At 41.6% G+C, this 21,184-nt stretch overlaps 1 protein-coding gene across 3 annotated transcripts; it reads right to left on the bottom strand.

The window, feature by feature from the left end:
- Positions 1 to 3: 3 nt before the first annotated feature.
- clint1a (clathrin interactor 1a) lies at positions 4 to 13,609 on the bottom strand. Of its 3 annotated transcripts, none has more exons than XM_049758220.2 (12): positions 13,255 to 13,609; positions 10,549 to 10,653; positions 9,431 to 9,527; positions 9,083 to 9,191; positions 8,577 to 8,741; positions 8,294 to 8,477; positions 7,288 to 7,507; positions 7,106 to 7,193; positions 6,222 to 6,287; positions 5,489 to 5,787; positions 3,258 to 3,450; positions 4 to 1,909 (listed from the first exon to the last, which is right to left on the bottom strand). In XM_049758220.2, the coding sequence occupies exons 1-12, from the start codon at positions 13,293 to 13,295 to the stop codon at positions 1,572 to 1,574; spliced, it is 1,905 nt and encodes a 634-aa protein (XP_049614177.1). In that variant the 5' UTR covers positions 13,296 to 13,609; the 3' UTR covers positions 4 to 1,571. The 3 variants fall into 3 exon arrangements, with proteins under 3 accessions (XP_049614177.1, XP_049614188.1, XP_049614197.1); XM_049758231.2 differs by having other exon boundaries at positions 7,291 to 7,507; positions 13,255 to 13,606; XM_049758240.2 differs by lacking the exons at positions 10,549 to 10,653; positions 13,255 to 13,609 and adding an exon at positions 10,019 to 10,135.
- Between the last annotated feature and the right edge of the window lie 7,575 nt (positions 13,610 to 21,184).

Genomic DNA, 21,184 nt, shown 5'->3' with positions numbered 1-21,184 from the left:
AAATCATTTCAATCAACGGTTTAATGTTGTAAGCTATATTGCTGTGTAAATCAAAATGGGAATGCAAAATTTCTTCATAGGATTTTCTTTTTGATATTTGCATATACTAGTGTTTCAGTAACAAGCCCATTTCTACTTACAGGAGATCAAAAGTAGAAAAGAAAAAAAAATCTGCAGAACACAAATTAATGAAAGAAAACAGATTTTGGTCATTGTAATGTTCCAGACTTCAATAAAAGGCTACAATGTATCAGTGTGCAAGACCTCCCGAGGCCCACAAGGCTGCAGGATCCACTTCCTTATACTCTGGCGTGTGAATTATTAATAACATCGTTGGCAAACTGGGGGTGGCTGAGGGAATTCCAGGCACCCAAGATTGATGTAATATTACAGATACAAGGGTCAGGAGGCACTTGGTCTCCAACAAGGAGCAGTGCTTTCTTTGTATGTACACCCAACAGATCAGCACCACGGTCGGTCCTCTCGCCTGCTTAGTCGTAAGGGATGTGCACGCACAGACGCGCTAGCTGACAAATACTGCACGCGAGCGGTTGGAAATGTGAAAATAAGAATTTAAACACAATGTGATGCAATCGTCAAACAGTCTGCGCCAATAGGATTACACAACTAAAGAAAGGAAGTAAAGCTGTTTGAGATAAACAGCATAAAAGAACTAATTAAGACTAAACTGCCTTTTGTGTACTGACAGTTTACTTGGCTTGAGGCACGAGTACAAACGGATTATTTGTACATGGTGTGGTTGCTGCCTTCAACACTGCATGGTCACATTGTCTTCTTTATGGAAGTTAACAGAAAAGGCAAAGATCTTGCAGGCACTCTGGCTTGTACTTGGGAGAGAGGAGGACTTTCCCCAGAACTGATTATCTTCTTTAAATGCAAAACAAGAAGAGCCATGATATTGTACCACTACTGAAAGATGGTCTGGCCGTGGAAAACGGCTCTTGTTGGCCAATAGTGATGGCAGCATGTGGAGAAGGTAATAATGTGCTCTTAATTCAAATGACTTGAGCGGATGACACAAGCGTTGACATTGTTACACCTCCGCAACTGCAGATAAACGTTCTAGCAAGAGCAAAGAGATGTAGATTTCTATTTCCAAGCTAAAGGAAGACAGAGGACAAAATGAGAGGTAATTTGATATATTAGAAAGTTAAAATGGCTGATCACGTTCTCCAAACTCACCATTCAATAGGAGGCATCTCAAAAATATCTAGCGATATATAAGTATATACATTTTTGCTATTCTGCTGATTCCGTTTGATTGAGGTTATAAAAGCACACACACCTGACATTCATGACCGGCAAGGCACACAATTTACAGTAGCTGTCTGAAGACCGCACCGATCATTGGTTCAAACTACACACACATGCATACGCACGCTCGCACAAATCCATTTCGATCCATATCATTCATTACACAGCATTATTTGTTTAAAATAAGGAGATTGCAGGGCGTTGGTATTGTGAGAGTTGACATTTTTCAAGTACTCTTTGTTTGAAGCTCAGAACAATCCTTCACCAATGACCCCTCGGCTCACCTCGGCTCTTCATCACTTCCCAAAGTTACCAAAGTCGGCGAAGGCGTCATGTTTGGCCTGCTGAACCATTGCCGGGTTCATCCCCATTCCCATGGCACTGGGCATCGCCATCGTCACCCCTCCCATGTTCATACCCATGCCCATCCCCATCATGCCCTGGTTGGAAGCCATAGACATCCCCATCATTGCCTGGTTTGGGGGCATCCCCATTGCCATCATGCCAGCGTTGGGCGCCATTCCCATTCCAACACCGGGGTGCATCATTACAGTGACAGGCGGTCTCGCTGCCGAGGGTCCGAGGCTCATTGCAGAGAATCCTTGTGACAGCATGTTTCCACTGGCCTGGTTGCCTGCAACGTATTCAAAAAGTCAAATTTCATTTCAGGACACATGTTTTTATTAGAAATGATCTTGTTCATAAAACTAATTTGGGAGGTTCTGATGTTTGACTGTATGGAAGTACTGTTTAAGAGCAAATGATTGGTAATGAATCTTTCAACATGACTCAATCTTTGCCGCTAAGTTCACTTGATAGCCATCAGGGATGTAGCAGCAGGTAATGATTGAGACGTTGATGGCGCGTTGTGACCCAATGCAATAGCTGGGGCTCACGAAGCTTCATTTCATTACCGAGCAAAATGCTGCACGTCGAAAGTCCTGAAATTCAATCAACATTTTCATTGAAAAATAAGTTCAGTGGGTTCCTTAGATTGTGAAAATAAAAATCTAGATTTGTGCTATTGTTAGCTCGTGTTTCCAAAAAGGACCAGTGTTGTAAAAAGACGATGACGATGAATATTTCTTGGTGTCTCTGGAAACACGCTTTTTACACAAAAAATGATGTTGAATACAACATATTTTGTTTTATTTACCACTACTTCCTCGTTCGCTTCTATGCTTGGCGACATTCCGTTTATGTCACATTCCACGGAGTCCTAATGACTCGGGAGACTTCGTCTTCCCCCACACACAAAGGAAGATTTGTGATCGTAAATATAGAACACGTTCGTTCTGATTGTCGGCCTGACTTTGTTTTTGGAGCGTATTATTGAGACAATTTCACTCTTTTTGTGAAAGCGCTGTATAAATAAAAAAATAATGTATTGTATTAGCACACCTCACACAGTCAGACATAACTTTAAAACATAAAAGATAGTCAGGCATTTACAATCCTTGGTCTGGATCAGGCAAATCAGAACAAAAAGAGCCCGATTGTTTTTGTGTTTGCCCGGCCTGAGAATGCATGAGCCGCATCGGTGACACATTACATTTGTACATTTTGTTAATAGCAGCGGTTCCATATTTTTACACGTGTAGTACTGCTACCAATGTTACATTATTTTTGTTTCTCTCTAGAATGGATTAGAGGTTCTACGGTAGATGAAATAAAATTAAGTGCAAGCCTGGCTGGGGTGTTTGCTGCCATATTCATTAGGGGGACAACATTGCCAAAAGATTGCCAGATTGACAAAATTCTTAATGATGCTAATGATTGTTTATTTATGAGCCTCTTCCTAGTTAGCCTACTTGCGAGAATATAAGCCTTTCATGTTGAGGTTGAACCATGTGGTTACGCCAACAAAGATGCAAATGAATTCCTTGTTGAATGCTATCATATCCTGCACTGTATTATTGACGGGTTCCTTGAAAAGCAGCCAGGGCGCAGAGTTCGAATTTATGTCGACATCTTTCTGTTACCTTGCTGAAGTGTGTTGAGGGAGGGTTGACTCTGCTTGGGCGCCTGCATGCCGGGTCCCAGCGAGTCGAGGCTGATGTTCACAGAGTGGTCTGACCAGGTGGAGGGCAGCGACGCTTTGGCTGCAGCACCCTGAGAAACGACTCCCTGCTGAGCAGTCTGCGGTTGTAGAGGTGCTCCAATGTTCTGGAGGGGCTGATGAATTCATAAATAAAAACATACCTTAAAAGTGCAGTTATCGCTACAAAGTCCTATGCCAAGATATGAGTAAATATCAGGTTTTTAAAATACTAAAGCAATCTTGAACTTGAGACTATGTAAGCCTTATTAATTTGATATAATGAATCTTCAGGTATTTTTCTTAGCAAGGAAAATAATCCGTGAGGGACCATCGACGGTGCTGTGGTGGAGAGAGCGAGCAGCACCAGATTCCTGGGGGTGCACAACAGTGAGGACCTCTCCTGGTCCACCAACACCGCATCACTGCTGAAGAAAGCTCAGCGCCGCCTGTACTTCCTGCGGAAACTCAGGCGAGCAAGTGCTCCTCCGGCCGTCATGACTACATTCTATCGTGGCACCATTGAGAGCGTCCTCTCCAGTTGTATTACAACCAATCACAGATCATTAATTTTCATATTTTGGTCATGTGATATTTGTAATCTGGCACGTCATTTGGTCATTACCCGAGCCTTGAGAAAATGGCCGCTGCTGAAACGGATTAAAACAAGTGGATTTTACCACCTGGCGGCAGGGTCGTCGAATACGTCAGCACCTTGCTCGATGTTGTTGGTTTGTGGGTCCACACAACAAGGACACTTCAGGAAAAGTTAAGTGTATATTAAACAGCAGTAAACTGAGGCCATATTTTATGTGACGACAGACAGTGAGAACGTACTATTTGTGTGGCAGGTAAGAGTCAAGAAGGGTGTGTTTCCAGCCTATTCAGTGGACACGCCTGCAGCTATTGAGAGCAAGCTATTTGTGTGCATGTGTGTGTGTGTGTGTGTGTGTGTGTGTGTGTGTGTGTTATCAGGATTCAAGAATGTGCCAAATATAAAAACAATAGTTGTTGTGAAGACGCTATATAAATAAAGATGTATTGTATTGGAATGGTGGCTTCAGTTGAAGATTTGCTTATATTGCCCAGTTTAGCTGCAGAGCCATATAAATGGGTGCGGTAGTGTGACAATTAGTATATGTTCGTCATCTGAAACATGTCATCCTCACGAGGGTTGCGGGTGTGCCAGATGACTTTGGGAAATATGCGGGGTACACCCTGAACTGGTTGCCGCAAAATTCTAACAACTTGCTTTGGGCTGCCAGTTAACAAAAGATGTACTTGTATATTTCATTTGATATTACCAACTACAAGTAATATTTTGCACACAAGCAACAAGAAAAAAAAGTATAGCTCCCTTGACATGGAAGGATTTTTTTCTAGAAATAAGTTTCAATATTATAATTTAGTAAAAAGTAGCACGGGCGTTACTATTTTCCAATTAATAATGTATTTATTTTCTAACACCCCATTCATTTTCTTGTAGGGAGACTGTGTACTATGCACACTAATCAGCTTTGATCATGTGACTGCGTTGACGTAATTATTGTCTTTTGTTTCTCTACTGTCATATTCTCTTGATCATGTTCTCTTTTGGTTTTGCAGTTGAAAAAAATACCTGAAAAATGATGCGTCTCCAGAGGCAACATTGTTTTAGCAATTCCGACAGCAGATGTCACAAAAGGTCATGTTTCCTGTCCTAGTACTTAATGCAGAATAGCAGTCGTCCCTGCTTAGGTTTTGCAATGACTAATTTATTTGTACAACACCAAGCTCGTTAAAGAAGTGTGAGAGAAGGGTTTCTGCTTTCAAATTAGCCTCCTAAGTCAATATGTTGTATTTCATGTTTCATTACATCAAACCTTTGAGTATCCATTGGTTGTACTTGTGATTATTTCATTTTTGTTAAGCTTGTTTCTGAAGGAAAAAACAAATCACAAAAGGGTTTGCTGTCACGTGGTCACATTGATCAGGTTATATATAGATTACTATACAAATGCCGAGTGATGCTCTCACTGGCAAAGAGTCAAGCACATTAACTGATCATCACCACTCCAAATCTGTCAAATGCAATTTCCCCAAAATCGAAGCATGAATCTGATGTCATGTAAAACTAAGCACATTGATCAATTATTAAGAATAGATGCATTGGTGTATGAGTGCAACCATGCATACCTGTGATCTCGATTGAGGCAGGCCTGTGGTGCTCATGCTCTGCGTACTGTTCATGCTGAAGTTGAGGCTCTGAGAGGAAGTAAACGACTGAGCCGGCCCCATCAGGTCAAATAGATCTGCTGAGGATGAACTGGAGCCCGCCGCAGTAACTGGAGCAGGGGCGGGGGCAGGAGCAGCTCCCATGGCTCCAAAAAGGTCATTTCCACCGGTGTCAACAGGCTGAGCAGATGCTGGCATCTGGCCACCAGGGAACGCATTCCACTCGCCAAAGTCTCCGTTGTTGCTGGAGACTGGTCCGGCTGCAGGGTAAAAAGCAACGCAAAAAAAAAGTTATTTGTGCAAAGGTTGCTGTGATATTGCTCTAAATGGAGTATAAATAACGGACATTCTGCAAACAAATCACACCTGTCCTGGCAAATCAACAGTTGAGTTGGCTCAGTCCACTCTGATGGATGTATTCAGTGATAACTGACGCCACATTTTAAAATTTTATTGAATTGATTCCGCTTGTTGTCTCTCCATCTCAACTTCCGCTACACCCCCATTCACCCCCCGCCCCGTCTTCCTCTGTCCCCGTCTCCTTGTCATCCATAACTGGAGCTGATGTGTGTCTGTTCTTGTTATGCAGAGCAGGTAGCATGCGCCATATGGCCAGCTTTCCTTCTGAATATTCTAGTAGTATGCTGGAATAGCTACAATGGCACAACACACACTTAAAAGTCTTGAATCGTACCAGATACTTGGGAAAGGCCGGCAGAAGCAGCGGGTGAAGCGAAGTCGGCAAATCCACTCATTAAGTCTGCAATGAGAACGAGTCATAAAGATGTCCGTTTTAGAGAAGAGCTCCAGGTGTTGAGCTGACAGTTAGCATTCCTTCAGTGTGCTTGGGAGTGTTTGGCAGAAAGGAGGGGTGGTGACATCTGTTCAGTCCTCCCGCCCTCTTCACTCACCGGGGACTACTCCCCAAAACATCTGGTGCACTTAGTTCCTATACATTAGCTCCCTCCTCCAACTGTCCCCAAAATCTGACGCTAGCGCCAGCAGCTGCACATTGTGACAAGTGCACAACTGTCGCTTTGAAGCAAGCTAGCTTGACAGCTAGCTTGTTAGGCCATCAGATCAGCATTCCCCATTGCCTTGAAAAGCCAGGTGAACAGACTCAACAAATCAGCCTCACTGTATAGACCTGGGTGGATTTGGTGGCAATGTGCGCGTGTGAGGGGAAAAAGAAAATCCCAAACAGACCCACTGCATGTTACAAACTAAGTTATCTGACACTGGGTTATTACTCGAAGGTATTTAATAGCAGTAAAGCTTTGCTTATTCTGATGGCGTTCAAACTGTTTGTAAATCGGATCTTTAACGCTGTGTTTTTTTTAGGTGCACAACAGCCACAGATCTAGAAATGTGCACATGACAGCATTTTGCTAGTTGAAGCACGCAGTTTGGTTAAATCTCGATATGCAATGTGCCTGACCACAGCTCTTTTTTTACAAACAGCATCTATACTTATTTTAAATGGTAGGGTCAGTTGGTGACAACTACACACAACTAGCTGAACTAAACTAACAGTACCTCCTCTAAACCACCATTACCCCAAATGCCGGAAAATTATACCAGTGGAAGGAGGCTTTGAAGGTGTCGAGTCCACCATTAGTAGGTCAGCTAGTCCGCTACTTGAGGCCTTCGTTGCAGCGGATTGTGACTGCAATACAGAATACAGATAGATCAGAAGAGGTACATATGGCACTTGCATCCACAACACACTAAGTCAGCTTATCTTGAGTGTATTCACACACAACCTGTTTGGTGGAAGCGGTGGGGCTGGCTTCTCCTGTGTACTGGGCCGCCGCCCCCAAGTCCACTTTCTTCGATGGAACTCCTCCTCTCTTGCGGGTGGCTGTAGTCTCTGTTGCTTGGACTATTTGTACACTCTTGGTGGTAACGGTCTCTTCTTCATCTTTAAACTCTTTGCCCACTTTGCCATTCTGAGATGAGCGGCTTCGCTCCTCTTCGTCACTGGTCAAGGCCAAATGAAAAAATTAGAAAAAGCCAATGCCTAATGCGCTTTGCTTGCACGATCTTCACATTTTAACTACTGGCTTAAAGTCTGTTAGCCTTTATGCAAGTGATTACAAACAAATCCGCTGGGTGCGAGGAAAAAATACATATTTTTTTGGGCCAGAGGCACTTGTTTTTGGCTGAAAGCGCCACAGGAATGGATCTCCCCAAGTGTAAATTTGCGTGCCACATCTTAGACTTTAGAAAAACATTAAAAACTGTTTAAATTTTGGGGTTAATTGCGCAATATATTCTCTTTGAACATCTTAACACAATCAATGTACATGACAAAACAGCCCTTCATTCTTCCTTGTATTTGTTCTTTTGTGGTTTAGTGTCTATTCTCATCAGCATTTACAGTGGGGCAAAAAAGTATTTAGTCAGCCACCAATTGTGCAAGTTCTCCCACTTCAAAGATGAGAGATGCCTGTAATGCCAGCTCCAACTCCAATTTCCAAACTCCAAATTGTATCTATTTTCTAGGGGCTTATATGTTAAAATAGAAAGTTCATGCATCAGATCTTATATCTTGTTCAAACTAAAGATCTTTCAAACTGTAATGCTGTCCACTTCATGCCCAGAGTCATTTACACTATTGTGGGCAATAAAATGAATAGAAATAATAAGATATATACAATTTTTTTGGGGAGTTAAAATCACTGACTGGTGTAAGTGGGGTGTGGGTATATGTAGATATATTTGACGCTTGTTGATATTTGGGACATTGCCACTCACTCCCCCTACCTAAATCGGTCCGGTGAGTCATCTCTTTCCTTCTTCCTAAACTTGTTGATGGTATCGTCAATAGTGCTTCCAATCTTGTCACTGATCTCTCCCAATTTATCGCTGAAAGGGAACTGCCCTTTGTTACTCTCCCAATCATCATCCCACCGGTGACGGGTTTCACTGATGTCATACCTGTCCCCCGCTGGAGGAGATCACATCAGTGGGATTAGGTCAGAAAATTCAAAGACTTTTTTTGTTGACGGGTGTGAGATTTGTTTAGATTTGCCAAGAACGGACTTACAGTAACCTCTGTATCCTCGACTTTCGGAGGACACACCAACAAATTTATCTTTGTTTTTCTTGGCTTTTTTCCGTTCTTCCCTCAGCCTTTCATCATCCTGGACAAACTCCACCAACTCCTTTACCTTCTGGCGCACATTCACTCCTTGGTCTTTCCCATGCTCGTCTAGAAACAGTAAACATATGTAACATTGAAACATGAATTGATGAAAAAAATTTTAATTTGAAATGCTCTATATGTAACCAGCGCTGAGCAGAAAATACACTTGGTTGAAAATAATGAAAGCAGCTTTAGGGGACTGTGTGAAATGTGTATGTGAGTAATTGTGGAGTAAGTAAACCTTTCATCATAGCCCACACTAAAACTTTTGTTAATTGACATTCTGTTTGAAGAAAGCCTCTTATTATCAAAGCAGAACTTTTGAATTAAAGTGACATTGAGTTGCGGCGAGTTGAAACGCTGGTGTATGCACCAAACTTTTGCGAACTGCAAAGAAGAACACTTACCAACAAAGTGGTAACTTTCTAATGATCTCAGGTCATAGAGATGTTCTCTGGTACTAGTGACAACCCGCTCTGATCCATTCCTGATTAGATGAGCAAGCAGCAGTAGGGACTGCAAGGCAAGACACATCATTTTTGTCACAAGCGTGAAGTTAATTCTGAACAACCATATGGTAGCATACAACCCAAAATGAGCAGAATGGTAACTTGCCTGAAACTTTGCTTTCTAACCATATCATAGGTGTGTTAATAAGTAGTAAGGCACTAAAAGGGTCTATCAGATGTGACCATGGGTCATTGACCTTGTTTTAACATGCTATGCAAAGAGCTTGTGGTGCATTGCCGGCAGACCTTGTAGACTCTCCTCCAGTTTTTCTTGTTATCTCTCAGCATGCGGGTCCAAAGCATGTTCATCACCTCTGGGAACTGCTCGTACATGAAGGTCGCTCTGAATATTAACACATTGACAGGGGGCAAGAAATAAGTAACACTGATCTAGAATGCATCATATCCAACATTTTATGAAGCAACTTTTTAATATTTTTATTTCGTTTCTTCATAAAATGTATTATATCGTATAGAACACGCATTAAAATTAGTTCCAAAAAAATAAAAATAACATGAAAGACAAATATCCTGTGCCAAGAAATAGTCCTAAGCAACAGTTTTCGCAACACAAGATTGTCATATTGTTAAAGGCACCGTTTTAGTCACCTGAGGTGTCTTGGTCGTTCTTTTCCACTTTTACCAATCAATACAAATAGAATAATCATTCACGGTAAAGACGAACAAATATAGAGGAAATGACAATACGAGTAAATTAAATAGAGTAGTTACAAAGATGGAAAATGCTGCATCATGCTAGGACAGGGGTGTCCAAACCCAGACCTCAAGGGCTGCTATCCTGCATGCTTTAAATGTTTTCCTCTTCCAACGAACCTGATTCAAATGAGCAGGATTGTTATCAAGCTTCTGAAGAGCTTGCTGACGAGCTGATGAACTGAAGTTGGACATCTTTGAGCTAGGGGGCGTGAGGGTTTATATACTCAAAGCAAGCCTCATCATTTTCAAAGCCTTTTGTTTGTCAGAGTACTTGAATGAAAGAATGTATTATGTAATGTATAATTTCTGAATTTGCTATAAAATACAAGACTGATTCTTGAGAATACAACACCAACCAAACCCGGATATCTGGTGCAGCCCAGACAGCCACTATTAAACCGCAGTGATGAGTGGTGAAATAAAGATAGCTCCTCCAATGAGTCTATTTAACTGACTTGCATATACAAATTGATATAATCTATGTTTTTTAGGGCTGTATAACTGGCCGCAGTATACTGGAGGAGACAAATAGAGCATGCAACAGTACATGAAAATGGAATAATTTACTATTCTGCTGTTCCAAAGTAAGAGAGACAAGCAAAATAACAAACACAGCAAATCTTTAAAATAGTGATTGCTGGGCTAACCTTGAAATTTCACTCATCAGTTGTCCTGATGGTCCCCAGGGGTCATCATTGGTGGCCTCTCTGACTTTAGATTCCACCTCTGAGTAGTTCATCACGACATTGGTCCTGTGAGGGAGCAAGAGTGAGAGCGTGAAAAAGTGAGAGCAAAGAGAGTGAGAGAGAAAATATGCAAAACATGCACATGAAATGTTGCTTAAGTGGAAAAACATGTTCCTTAGTCAAATATCCAGATAACTAATTCACTGTTTAAACACTGAGCAATAAAAAAAAGAAGACTTTAATAATCCCAGACCCACAAACACTTGTTCTTTCTGGCTGTCTGGACAGTGGTACAAAGGGGAGTGCTCTGTGAACCCTCTTAATGAACCCAGCATTCAAAATAAAATAACATGACGCTGAACGAGTAAACGCAAATTGGGTTCCAGCATAGAACATGAAAAGGTCTTTGATACTGATCAGTACAGGGATGCATGCAAAGGCACCCCCCTTGGAGAACAAAAGCGAGTGTGAGCTTTTGTTTGGGTTAAATAGTTCATTGGTTGTTAAATTGTGATGACAATAACAGCTAATGCCGCCACTTGTTGCATTTATCCACTTGAGCCCTCAGCACAACATGATGCAACTTCAGTTTCTGGTTAGAATGTGACCTCATTCAAGAGTCACAAAATGGCTGATGAGTACATAGATATTAAACCACCAAACATCAAACACTTGCAAAAACAGATTATGGGGACATCCTGTATTAAACACAGTAACCCCCCCAAGGTCCTCAGAAAGCAATGTCTCAAAAGTCCATGTTCAGTAACATTTCAAAGTGTGGGTGCTTTAATTCATTTTCATTACTCAACTGTTAACTTCTTTTTAAACTTAACGTTACTTCATCTACTGCCTGTCAGCAAAACAAATGTTTTTTTAAAATGGTGCCTGAATTATTTGAATGCTACAACAGGGAGAGAAGAAATTAAACTGGTAGTCAAACCGGGCGGGATACACCATTTTCTGTGGTTGTGCAGACTATGTCCAACAGCACAGGATGGTAACGCGTGGAGGACGTAATGTTCTTAGAAGGGTGACAAAATACTGTAGTGCCATCATGACTGCTATGTCAAGTTTTTTTTTTTTTTTATTGTTTTCCTTTATTGGAAAGAACTTCAAGTCCCCATTTGTCAATTGTTTCCTTGATTATCTTTATGACAATTCATCAATTCAACTTCTTTGTTACGTTCTGTATGTTCTACGATCAGGCCTGTGAGGTCCGTTCGAATACTGCACAACATCTTGCCTACTCTTACAGAGGCACTCAGAAAGGATGTGGTGATGCAACGCTTTATTCTCGGTGCCTTGATATTAGCGATAAAGTAGAAGTTGCGCTTCTGACAGAGATGCACTGTCGTAAGTTTGTAGATTTTCATGAACCTAAGTGTTTTATTATTCACACAGCCAGCAACATGTAAAAAGCTAAACAAACAAAAGTTAACGGAAGCACGCATTCAAAAAGATACGTGAGCTATTAACTCATTGTGAATGACATACAAAAAAACAGTATTAATATTGAAAAAAAGATTAAATTACACTTCTAAAAACATTTACTCACCCAAGACCATTTTTTAAAAATAATTTCAAAATAACATTTTCTCCTATGTGGAAACTGTATACAAGCTAATACGCAAACTTTGAGACCAAAAATGTAATGGAATTACTATCTGTCAGGCACATGTATGATGAATGCAAAATGGAAACACACAACCATTCATACCTAGTATAAATATTTACCTTTAGTTTGTGCTTACCACCAAACATAACTGACATTATAATGGACAGACAGAGAAATCAAAGAGTGAAGCAGAATTATTTGCATCTGCTTGTCAAATCATTTCTCTTTTAATCTCTGCATTTATACCTGGCTTGCTTAAACTGAATAATATTGAGAATATCAACATCTTGTTAGCACAAATGGCTTTTGAAATTGTTGGACAAGCCAACAACTTAGATTATAGAAACAAAACACTCTATTTCCGTATCATATATCATTTAGTTGGGCCATTTTCATTTTCGCCAAACTTGGGACTTCGAGAATAACGTCTTTCGTGCCATATTATGAGAAAATGTGTGTTGGTGTGACAGAATTCCTCGAATCATTGAATAGTCAGTGGGTGCTAAGATTTCCCGATTCAGGCTTGTTCGGCATGATATGTTTACATACTGTACATACAGTGTTGCTAAAGTAAATACAACTTGAATTTAACAATGATCACAACAGACGCGTCACATTGTACGTTTGTGCATTTAAATAATATCTTTTCAAACTAGGCGTCCATTTTGTGTCGTGCCAATGTTTTTACTTCAATATGAGAGCTGTCAAACTAGCTTAGCTGGCTAGCCTGGTCAATTAGCCACCTAGCCAGTACGCTAAGATATTAGCTTGTTGGCTAAGTTTATTCGCTTGACCTGCCAGGAAGATATACTAACAAAGCACTTAAATGCCGTGACGGCACGGGCTGGGTCATATACCAACCGCCACAAAAGCAACACCTACATATAAATGGTATATATTGAACTACTGCATGTTATCTGCCGACCATGGTTAGCAGCGTACAAGCTAGCTAACTTGTCCGAGCGATGTGACGTCAAAGTTTTTGATACGTGTCTCTTTCAAACCGGTAAACTTCGTACACAAACCAGGCGAAAGAGCTGCGGGGTACTCACGCTTTGTCAACCAGCTCCCGAACCTTCCACATGTTCAGCATCTTGGCTTTGTGATGAGGAACTCTCCGCCTCGCTAAAACGCTTTCGTGGAGCCCAACACCGATACCAAACCTCGAAATGGAAAAAGTAAAGTGTCGTTCCACCTCTCGGTCAAGACAGGAGGCGCAAAAAGCACCACCCGGCCGTCAGGAAATTCGCAACTGCATGATGTCATTTAACACAAACATCCCAAATACTACTGCAAAGTGGAACCGCTTCAAATAATCCACGAAGTCATTTTTACGTGCATTCGTAGAAACGAGGATGCAAATAGCGTGAAAAAAAACAAATAAACCGACCAACTGACCTCACACAGCCTTACACCTATGTGTACCGAAATGTGATCATAAACACAACATACTTAGTCTCCCTTATTATTACGGTCCTATTACGTTTAGATGACAAATAACCAGAGCAACAGCATATAAACAAATTTACAGTGAGCGTTGTCACAGTGCAAGGGGCATGCTGTGCTGTAACTTTAGGAAAAGGTAGATTGCTGAAGAAGGACACATCAACAGTCGTCAGAAAGCAGCCCGAGCATTTCTCCAACATGTAGTTGCGGAGTTTCAAACCCCCACTCTTCATTCATTTAGGTTGGAAGTAACTCAACTGTGAATCTCTCTCTCTCTCTCTCTCTCTCTCTCTCTCTCTCTCTCTCTCTCTCTCTCTCTCTCTCTCTCTCTCTCTCTCTCTATATATATATAGATAGATAGATAGATAGATAGATAGATAGATAGATAGATAGATAGATAGATAGATAGATAGATAGATAGATAGATAGATAGATAGATAGATAGATAGATAGATAGATAGATAGATAGATAGACATATGATATATAATACATATAAATAACATTTGCAGTTGAACCTGTTACCAGATCAGGGCGGGCTGTACCAAACTAAACTCTACCGCTGGCTGAACATGTGGTTAAAATGACACAGCTACATTCCATCACCACTTGTTCAAGTTTATTCACACTGTAACCCATAAAGTTTGAATATTTTTTCTTTTAATTTTTTCCTATTCAAATGCATCAGTAATTACTTTTGGCCATAATAAATACATTATGTGTCACAGCTATTTGTTTAGTGCAAGGTGCAAAAGACATTTATTTTCACTTCATGAGCAACGGTGTATTTTTTATGAAGGAGAAACGGATGCTTACGGTGAGCTTTATTTCTTAGTTCAAGTGGACACATTGAGGCAGTCAGAGCGGATGCCACAACAAACAGGTTGAGTGACTGTTCTTGTTGGAGGTATGCACTCTTAATTGAGTAGTTTTCAGTGTGTTTTTGTAGCATCTCGACAAACTTCTCACGCTCCACCGTCAAACCAAAACCTTTCATTTGTGTCCAAATGTGCTCCAGCCACATGAAAGTGAGCAGGTCATCACCGCTGCGTTCTCTCACTCCCTCCTCATCTGGCATTCAGGCATGCAATGACCCAGTGATGCTGTGTGACAGGCCAGCTAGGGCACTGGCTGTTTGTGTCAATCCAGATCAATCACTCCCTCTTCTGGACGGTCGACGTCATCAACACACACAAAGGTCATAGGGGTGCACTGAAGCCAGGCCTGATGTGGCGACGAGTGAGGTCAGCGTGGCATGTGAACACTTGACTGACTTGAGTGTCAGCTTGGATAGAGAAGAAGTTCATGAAGAGCAAGGAGAATAAAAAGACTGGCAGTAGATGTTTGGTCATGTTTTTAAATACACATCCGATTCTCATGTGACTTGCGTGCGTAACCAAAAAACAGCTAAAACCTTTTTGTCGTATTGATTAATACGGCATCAAGATAGAAGGCCAACATCCAAAAGGACGCTCTAATGATACGCGTAAATCGGCCTGTGACTTAGACATCTACGGGGGAGCAGGAGGAAACAACACAATAGCCAAAATACAAGCCTTTAGAGAGAAGAAGAACAACAAGAAACAGCACTTAACGGCCCAGAATCCACTGCACCCACGGGAGCAACCTCAATTACTGTTACACGTCCGAAGAGCAGAACTCTAGGAGAAGTGATTGCTGAGATGGAAATGGCCGTGTGTGATTGTGCATGTGTGAATGTGTGTTAGACGATGGATAGAAAGGCACTCAGTAAAAAGATCTTTCAGGAACACTTTGCCTCTGTGACGTTGACGCGAGCTGTTGATTGACGTGCACTTCTCGACACAAGCTCGGGCTATCAAGCTATCTGCCACGCATTAGGCATGGCTTGCTCCTCTGGGAGGGGCCTAAGTGGTAAATGATGTTGCTCGAGACACTCTCTATCAACAATGTGTGTGTTTTTTAGATTGTGTGAATGCTGAGGAGAGCAAAGTATTCAATCAAAGATTTGATTGAAAAGCCCATGTGTCTTGGAAGATCACAAATCTGTCCTCTGATGTAGGGCTGGCGTTGGTGCATGAAGAAAAACATTCTTAATTGTATTGGTATTGAACTGGCTATGAGTTACATGTTAGTAAAAATGAAAATAAAACGTTTTGCCACTCGTTTAACCTCAAACGCCACCTTTATGCTTCCCAAATTTAAACAAATATGTATGTAATTATGGCTCTAGCAGCTAGGAGGCGCTCAGACTTTTCTAAAACCGACATCCTTTTTCTGAGCACTGTGAGCAGATTCATTCCGATGGTTTGTGTGAGCATATTGAAGTGTAAATGCCAGTCAGTGTTAAAAGTCGAGGCTGTGCCTTCAAATGTCCAAACTTCCAATAATAAATGTGATGACAAACTTGTGCTTAGAATCAACTCACCTCTGGAATGCGAAGGGACATTGCACTTTTGTGACTATTGTTTTTCTTTATTAACATTTCATAACAACGCGTACTGTTTCCCCCACATTAGTTATAATTCAACAACTGTGTTTCTGTGGAGTCATTCCGTGAGGCTCCACTTCCCCTTTGTCCATGTGAGTATCTTTTCTCCAGTGTTGTATTCTGTGCTGTTTTTGTTGGCCCGTATGGAGCCTCGGTTAGATCTTTGGTCTTTTTCCCAAGCGATATAACCCCCACACATCAAGCAGTATCTGACCCTTGTCTCCATGACACATGACAGGTCCACTGTGTGTGTATGTGTACGTGTGTGTGCTTGTGTGTGTGGGCTTGTGCATGTGCGCAAATTTGTTTACATTGTAAATTACTATTGTGTTTCACACAGATATGTACCCAATTATGCTCGAAGATAGCTGAGTATGCAAAAATTGAATGTGCCTTAGAAATCAGTCCAATTGTGACATGCAAAGTCACACACACACACGCACGCACACACACACAAAGAGCGCACACATCCTGCTGTGATCCTAAACCGCACACACAGATGTTCCTAATGGGACAAAAGCAGCATTCCCATTCCTGTGGATAACCAGTCTGTTTGTTTTTCTCTTTAAACTAGACTTGACTGCCACTTTCTCTGGTGAGAAAAAGGATGAGAGATGATAATAATAAAAAAAACAGTGCAGAGAGCGGCTCCCACCACAGTTTGGGCTTCCAAAGTCAGCCGCGAGAACTGAACTGGCAAAGCTCAGCAACTATGATTTAAAGGGAACACTTATGTATTGTATCATGAAAGCTGATACCTGGGCAGATTTGTGTGTTTTCCAACATGCGGAAATGAGCTCGTTGTAATGTTGAAAGCTTATATTTACGAGTCACGATGTTAGACTAAATCCCGTTTCCTTGAACGTTGCCGAGACATCAAGCCACGCAGGTACGCTCAAATCCAGTGAGCATCTGCTCCTTTACTACCAGATTGAATTAGCAATTACAGAGAGTAAAAAGCAGAACAAAACATCTGGAGCTGTAAGGAGTAGAGGTTATAAATCTGAGCAAGAGGAAGGGGGGTATGAAAATGAGCCAAAGTGAGATTCTCAAGGACAGTGTCTCTTATTGGTCCATTACCATGGCAGAGGTGTCAAAGCAGGACCCGAGGCAATGGGGGAAATGGCACAAATTGGACAGAGCGCATGGCTTCAGAGGGCATCGAAGGAATACAAGTGAACTTCATCTTCATTGGCATAAAAAGGAATGTTTACTGAAATGCTGAAAAACCCTTGCCAGTCAAATAAATACTTTGTGAAATGGCTTGGTGGTGGTGCACACACGATTTTCTTATATACATTTTTAAACATTATGCAAGACACTATTTATTCACAAAACACGTCCCCAAAATATTCTGAGAAAAAAAATCATGAATAATTAAAATTAACCCACCGTGTATAAGACTCACACTAGCTTTGTTGTTTTAAAGACCTCCATTGTACTTTAAAAGTCATTTGGGTGTAGGTAAACAGTAATGGGACAAATAGGACAGTCCAACGGCGGAGTGGTTACTGTCAGAAAGGAGGTTTCAGATTTCGATGTGCATTGAGTTTCCATGTTCTCCTTCTACTTGGGTGGGTTACCTTCGGGTACTTCATCTTCCTCACACAGCCCGAAAAGAGGCATGTTAGGTTAATTGAAAATTCTAAATTGCCCAAAGGTGTGAACGTGAGTGTGAATGTGTCATGTCAGCTCGGATAGGCTCCAACGCCCTCACAATCCTGCATAGCTTTACACAATTATTACATTAATAGAATCACACACCAAGTTTACAAAAGGAGAACTCACTGACATGGCAATCAATAAAGTAAGACATGTATTGATAAAATTGTACCTGTCATGCTTCAACAACTATACAAATCCAGGTGTGCAGCTAAATAATTGCAGAATTGCTATTGTAGTTAGAACCCCCGGAACATCAATCCATTGGTAGCTGGTGAAAAAAAAGCCAGCAGAAAGCAGAGGAGGACTACTGAAAGAGCCTGACACAAGAGGAAGTGTTATTGAAGGACAATATCAAATACAGCTTATCAATTAAAAGCCTGTGTATACATTTTCACGCCAAGGCCAGTCACTTGGTGGATGTTTCAAATAGGTCAAGGTTGAAGCGAAAACAAAAGTTAGTCGATTATCAGTCGAGGTGTGCTGTTCCTAATTTGTATGCTAATCTGGTCGATCATTGCGCAGGCCCCGTTTACAATTCTACATCTGCATGCGCTCATTTAATTATCCAAACACAATTCACAAAAGTCACTGGAAACAAACCAAACCAAAATAAAATCATTTGCATATATTTAAACGAGCAGATCAACTCCCTGGAGGTTGGTTAATATTTTAGAGGCATAATAATAATATGCTAAATCATTCACATTTCATCCAGCACCAAAACAAAGTGGCTTTGTCGATGTAATTAGGGTGTTTTAGAGTTGAATCACCCTGGCAAATGACCGTGTTTTTCTCTCTGGGAGATCTCTGTGTGACCGTAGATACACCTCTCCCCACGTTTGCGCATGTGTGTGTTGTATTGTCATATGACAATACAACACACACATGCACATACACGTGCATGTTCTCCTCCATGTGCGTGGAGTCTTAGAAAAGGATTGATTAAAGAGCGAGTGTCTGTCTGAGAGCAGTTAATGAGGTTTAGTCCCATGAGCTGCGAGGATTTCAGCGTGTGTGAGTGCACACGCATGGGTGTTTGTGTGCGCACGCAGCCCAAGTGGAAGACACTGTTAATTGGCTAAGACTTACTTTCAGCAGGGGGATAGTCAAGGGCACGGTGCCTTCACAATTGTGAAGCATGCGGCATTAGCACAACACAGTGTATTTTCTTATTTTGATTCGACTATGTATTAGTGTGGTTGGATAATATATGTGAATGATACACAAAACAAAATGTGCATTGAAAAGTGAATGGGAAATCATTTGCTGTTCTGGGCTTTACCTGAAGCTTACGACGTGAATGAAACGCATTCATTCCCATCTCTAGGGATGAGAATAAAAACAACAAAAGAGGAGATTAAAACACAACATTGATAAACAGAAGGCAGCACGGGGAAAATTGGCGAATGAAGCAGACTAGTAAGAGAGTGGCCATGATGGAAGGGCGCCTGGTTGGATTTCGTCACACACCTGTCCACCTACAAGAATATAAAGACCTGTATGTTCCTTTGCAGTGCAACACTCAGCTAGTCTCAAACAACGGGGCGCATTGATGCTTTCAAGTGGAGCACAGCTCAAAGTAGAGCAAGACTGTGTGTACGTGTGCGCGCGCTCGTGTAAGTGTGTGAGTGGGGGTGTGTGTGCGTGCGCATGTGCATGCGTGTGCACGTGTGTAAAACCCAGGCATTTCCCCCCTTGGGACCCGCACAAACACGCTTCCCATCTTTCCTTTGAGTTTTACATTCAAAGGTTCCACTCGTTCAACTGTCAATCATCCTTCCAGCCAATCAAGGCCTTCCCTTCTCAGTCTGTTTATAGATCAAGGGTGGTTTAAGCGTATGTATGTGATGTGACTGGAATTTTGACTATGACTAATACTAATAGTGTAAATATTCATATTTTTGAGACCTCACCAGTGGTGTCAATCAAAATCAACTCTATTGTGTCATACTGAGAGCACGCTGGAACAATTTTTATGACTTCAAGCCCTGGAAACACACTAGCAATAAATCTGAAAGGAATCCGGACCAAGAGAAATATGTGTAAAATGACTGAATGAGGTAGTACCAAGGATGCATGAAGCAATAGGGAGAACATTCTTTGCACAGACGGAGGTTATTAAAGACATATCTTTGCGTTTATTAAGGCTGGTGAGCGTGTGTATGTGCAGATTTGTCTAATCAGTGGTGTAGCATTATTCTGTGTACAGGGCTATCGCAACCCAGATATGTCATGCTTAATTTAGTGGCTGGGGGGACAAGAGAAATAACCACATTGCGGAGGAAATTCACAGTATGCTGCAAAAGTCTTATTTGTTCTTCTTGCATTGCCCCAATGAGCATATGTTGATGCCTTGGCCGAACTGCTAACAAATAATGGAACCAATTTTAGGAAGCTACCAACTGGTTGATGGAGGATATAATGAATATACGATTACTCGAATGGTGAAAACAAATTCAGACACGTCCACCTTTAATCAGATTCTCTCCATATTTTAAAGACCCATGCACGACAGCTTAATATGATGTCAAAAGCGACCGTGTCGAGCAATATATAATAAATTAGCAATGGTGTCCTAGGATTTAAGCACAGTCCGGTCCTGCATCACAACTGTACACGGAAAGCTAACAGTGTGATAAACAAATCGTATCAGGTGACAGCCGGCATCACCTCTGATTGCCATCTATTATGATGGAACAATAGTTTCCTTTGGGACATGCTAACGACATGGGTGTGTGTGAGTGTGTTCTTGTGTGTGTCAGGGTGGGGTGGGGGCTGTGGGAAGTGCAACAGGGGAAATTAACCCAGCCATACTTTGTCTGCTTTATGCCAGTAGGGAAATTGACGAAAGAGAATGGGCATGGTGGGAAAGAGGGGAATCGCTTACCAACACCTGTTATTTGGTGAGATAGACAGCTGCCATATGTTGGTACCTGGCTGCCATGCGTGGGAATGAGTGGTGCGTTGTAATAACCAACAGAGGGCAGCAGAGAGCTTTTGAGCTGAATTGGCCCTTAGAGGACAGTTTGAAAACTTGGGTTTGAACTAAACTATCTGGAGTTACTGTAAATGTCACCTCGCAGAAGAAACCCACTCAACCTTTTCTGCTGCTTAATTTCAGTATAATTGAAGGGCTGGAGTGGTTTGTGCATGAGGCAAAGTTCGGTTCATCACTGCAAGACTGCCATGGTGTGATAACTTTGTTGTTGTCGTCCTTAAGTGTTTACCCCCAGATGAAATGAGGTGATAGTTAGGTTTGACCTGTAGGCCACCGGTAATAGTGGACGGTGTGTTCATAGCACGTCTCGGTGAGAAAGAAGCTCGATCTATTCACGCTACAGGCAGAGCCGTGGCCTCCGGGATTGGGTTCCTGCTTCGGTAATGATTGTGTTCCCCTGTGGAA

This window comes from Syngnathus scovelli, chromosome 1, assembly GCF_024217435.2.
Source record: "Syngnathus scovelli strain Florida chromosome 1, RoL_Ssco_1.2, whole genome shotgun sequence".
Taxonomy (NCBI): domain Eukaryota; kingdom Metazoa; phylum Chordata; class Actinopteri; order Syngnathiformes; family Syngnathidae; genus Syngnathus; species Syngnathus scovelli.
This window is presented reverse-complemented; position numbering and strand designations above follow the sequence as displayed.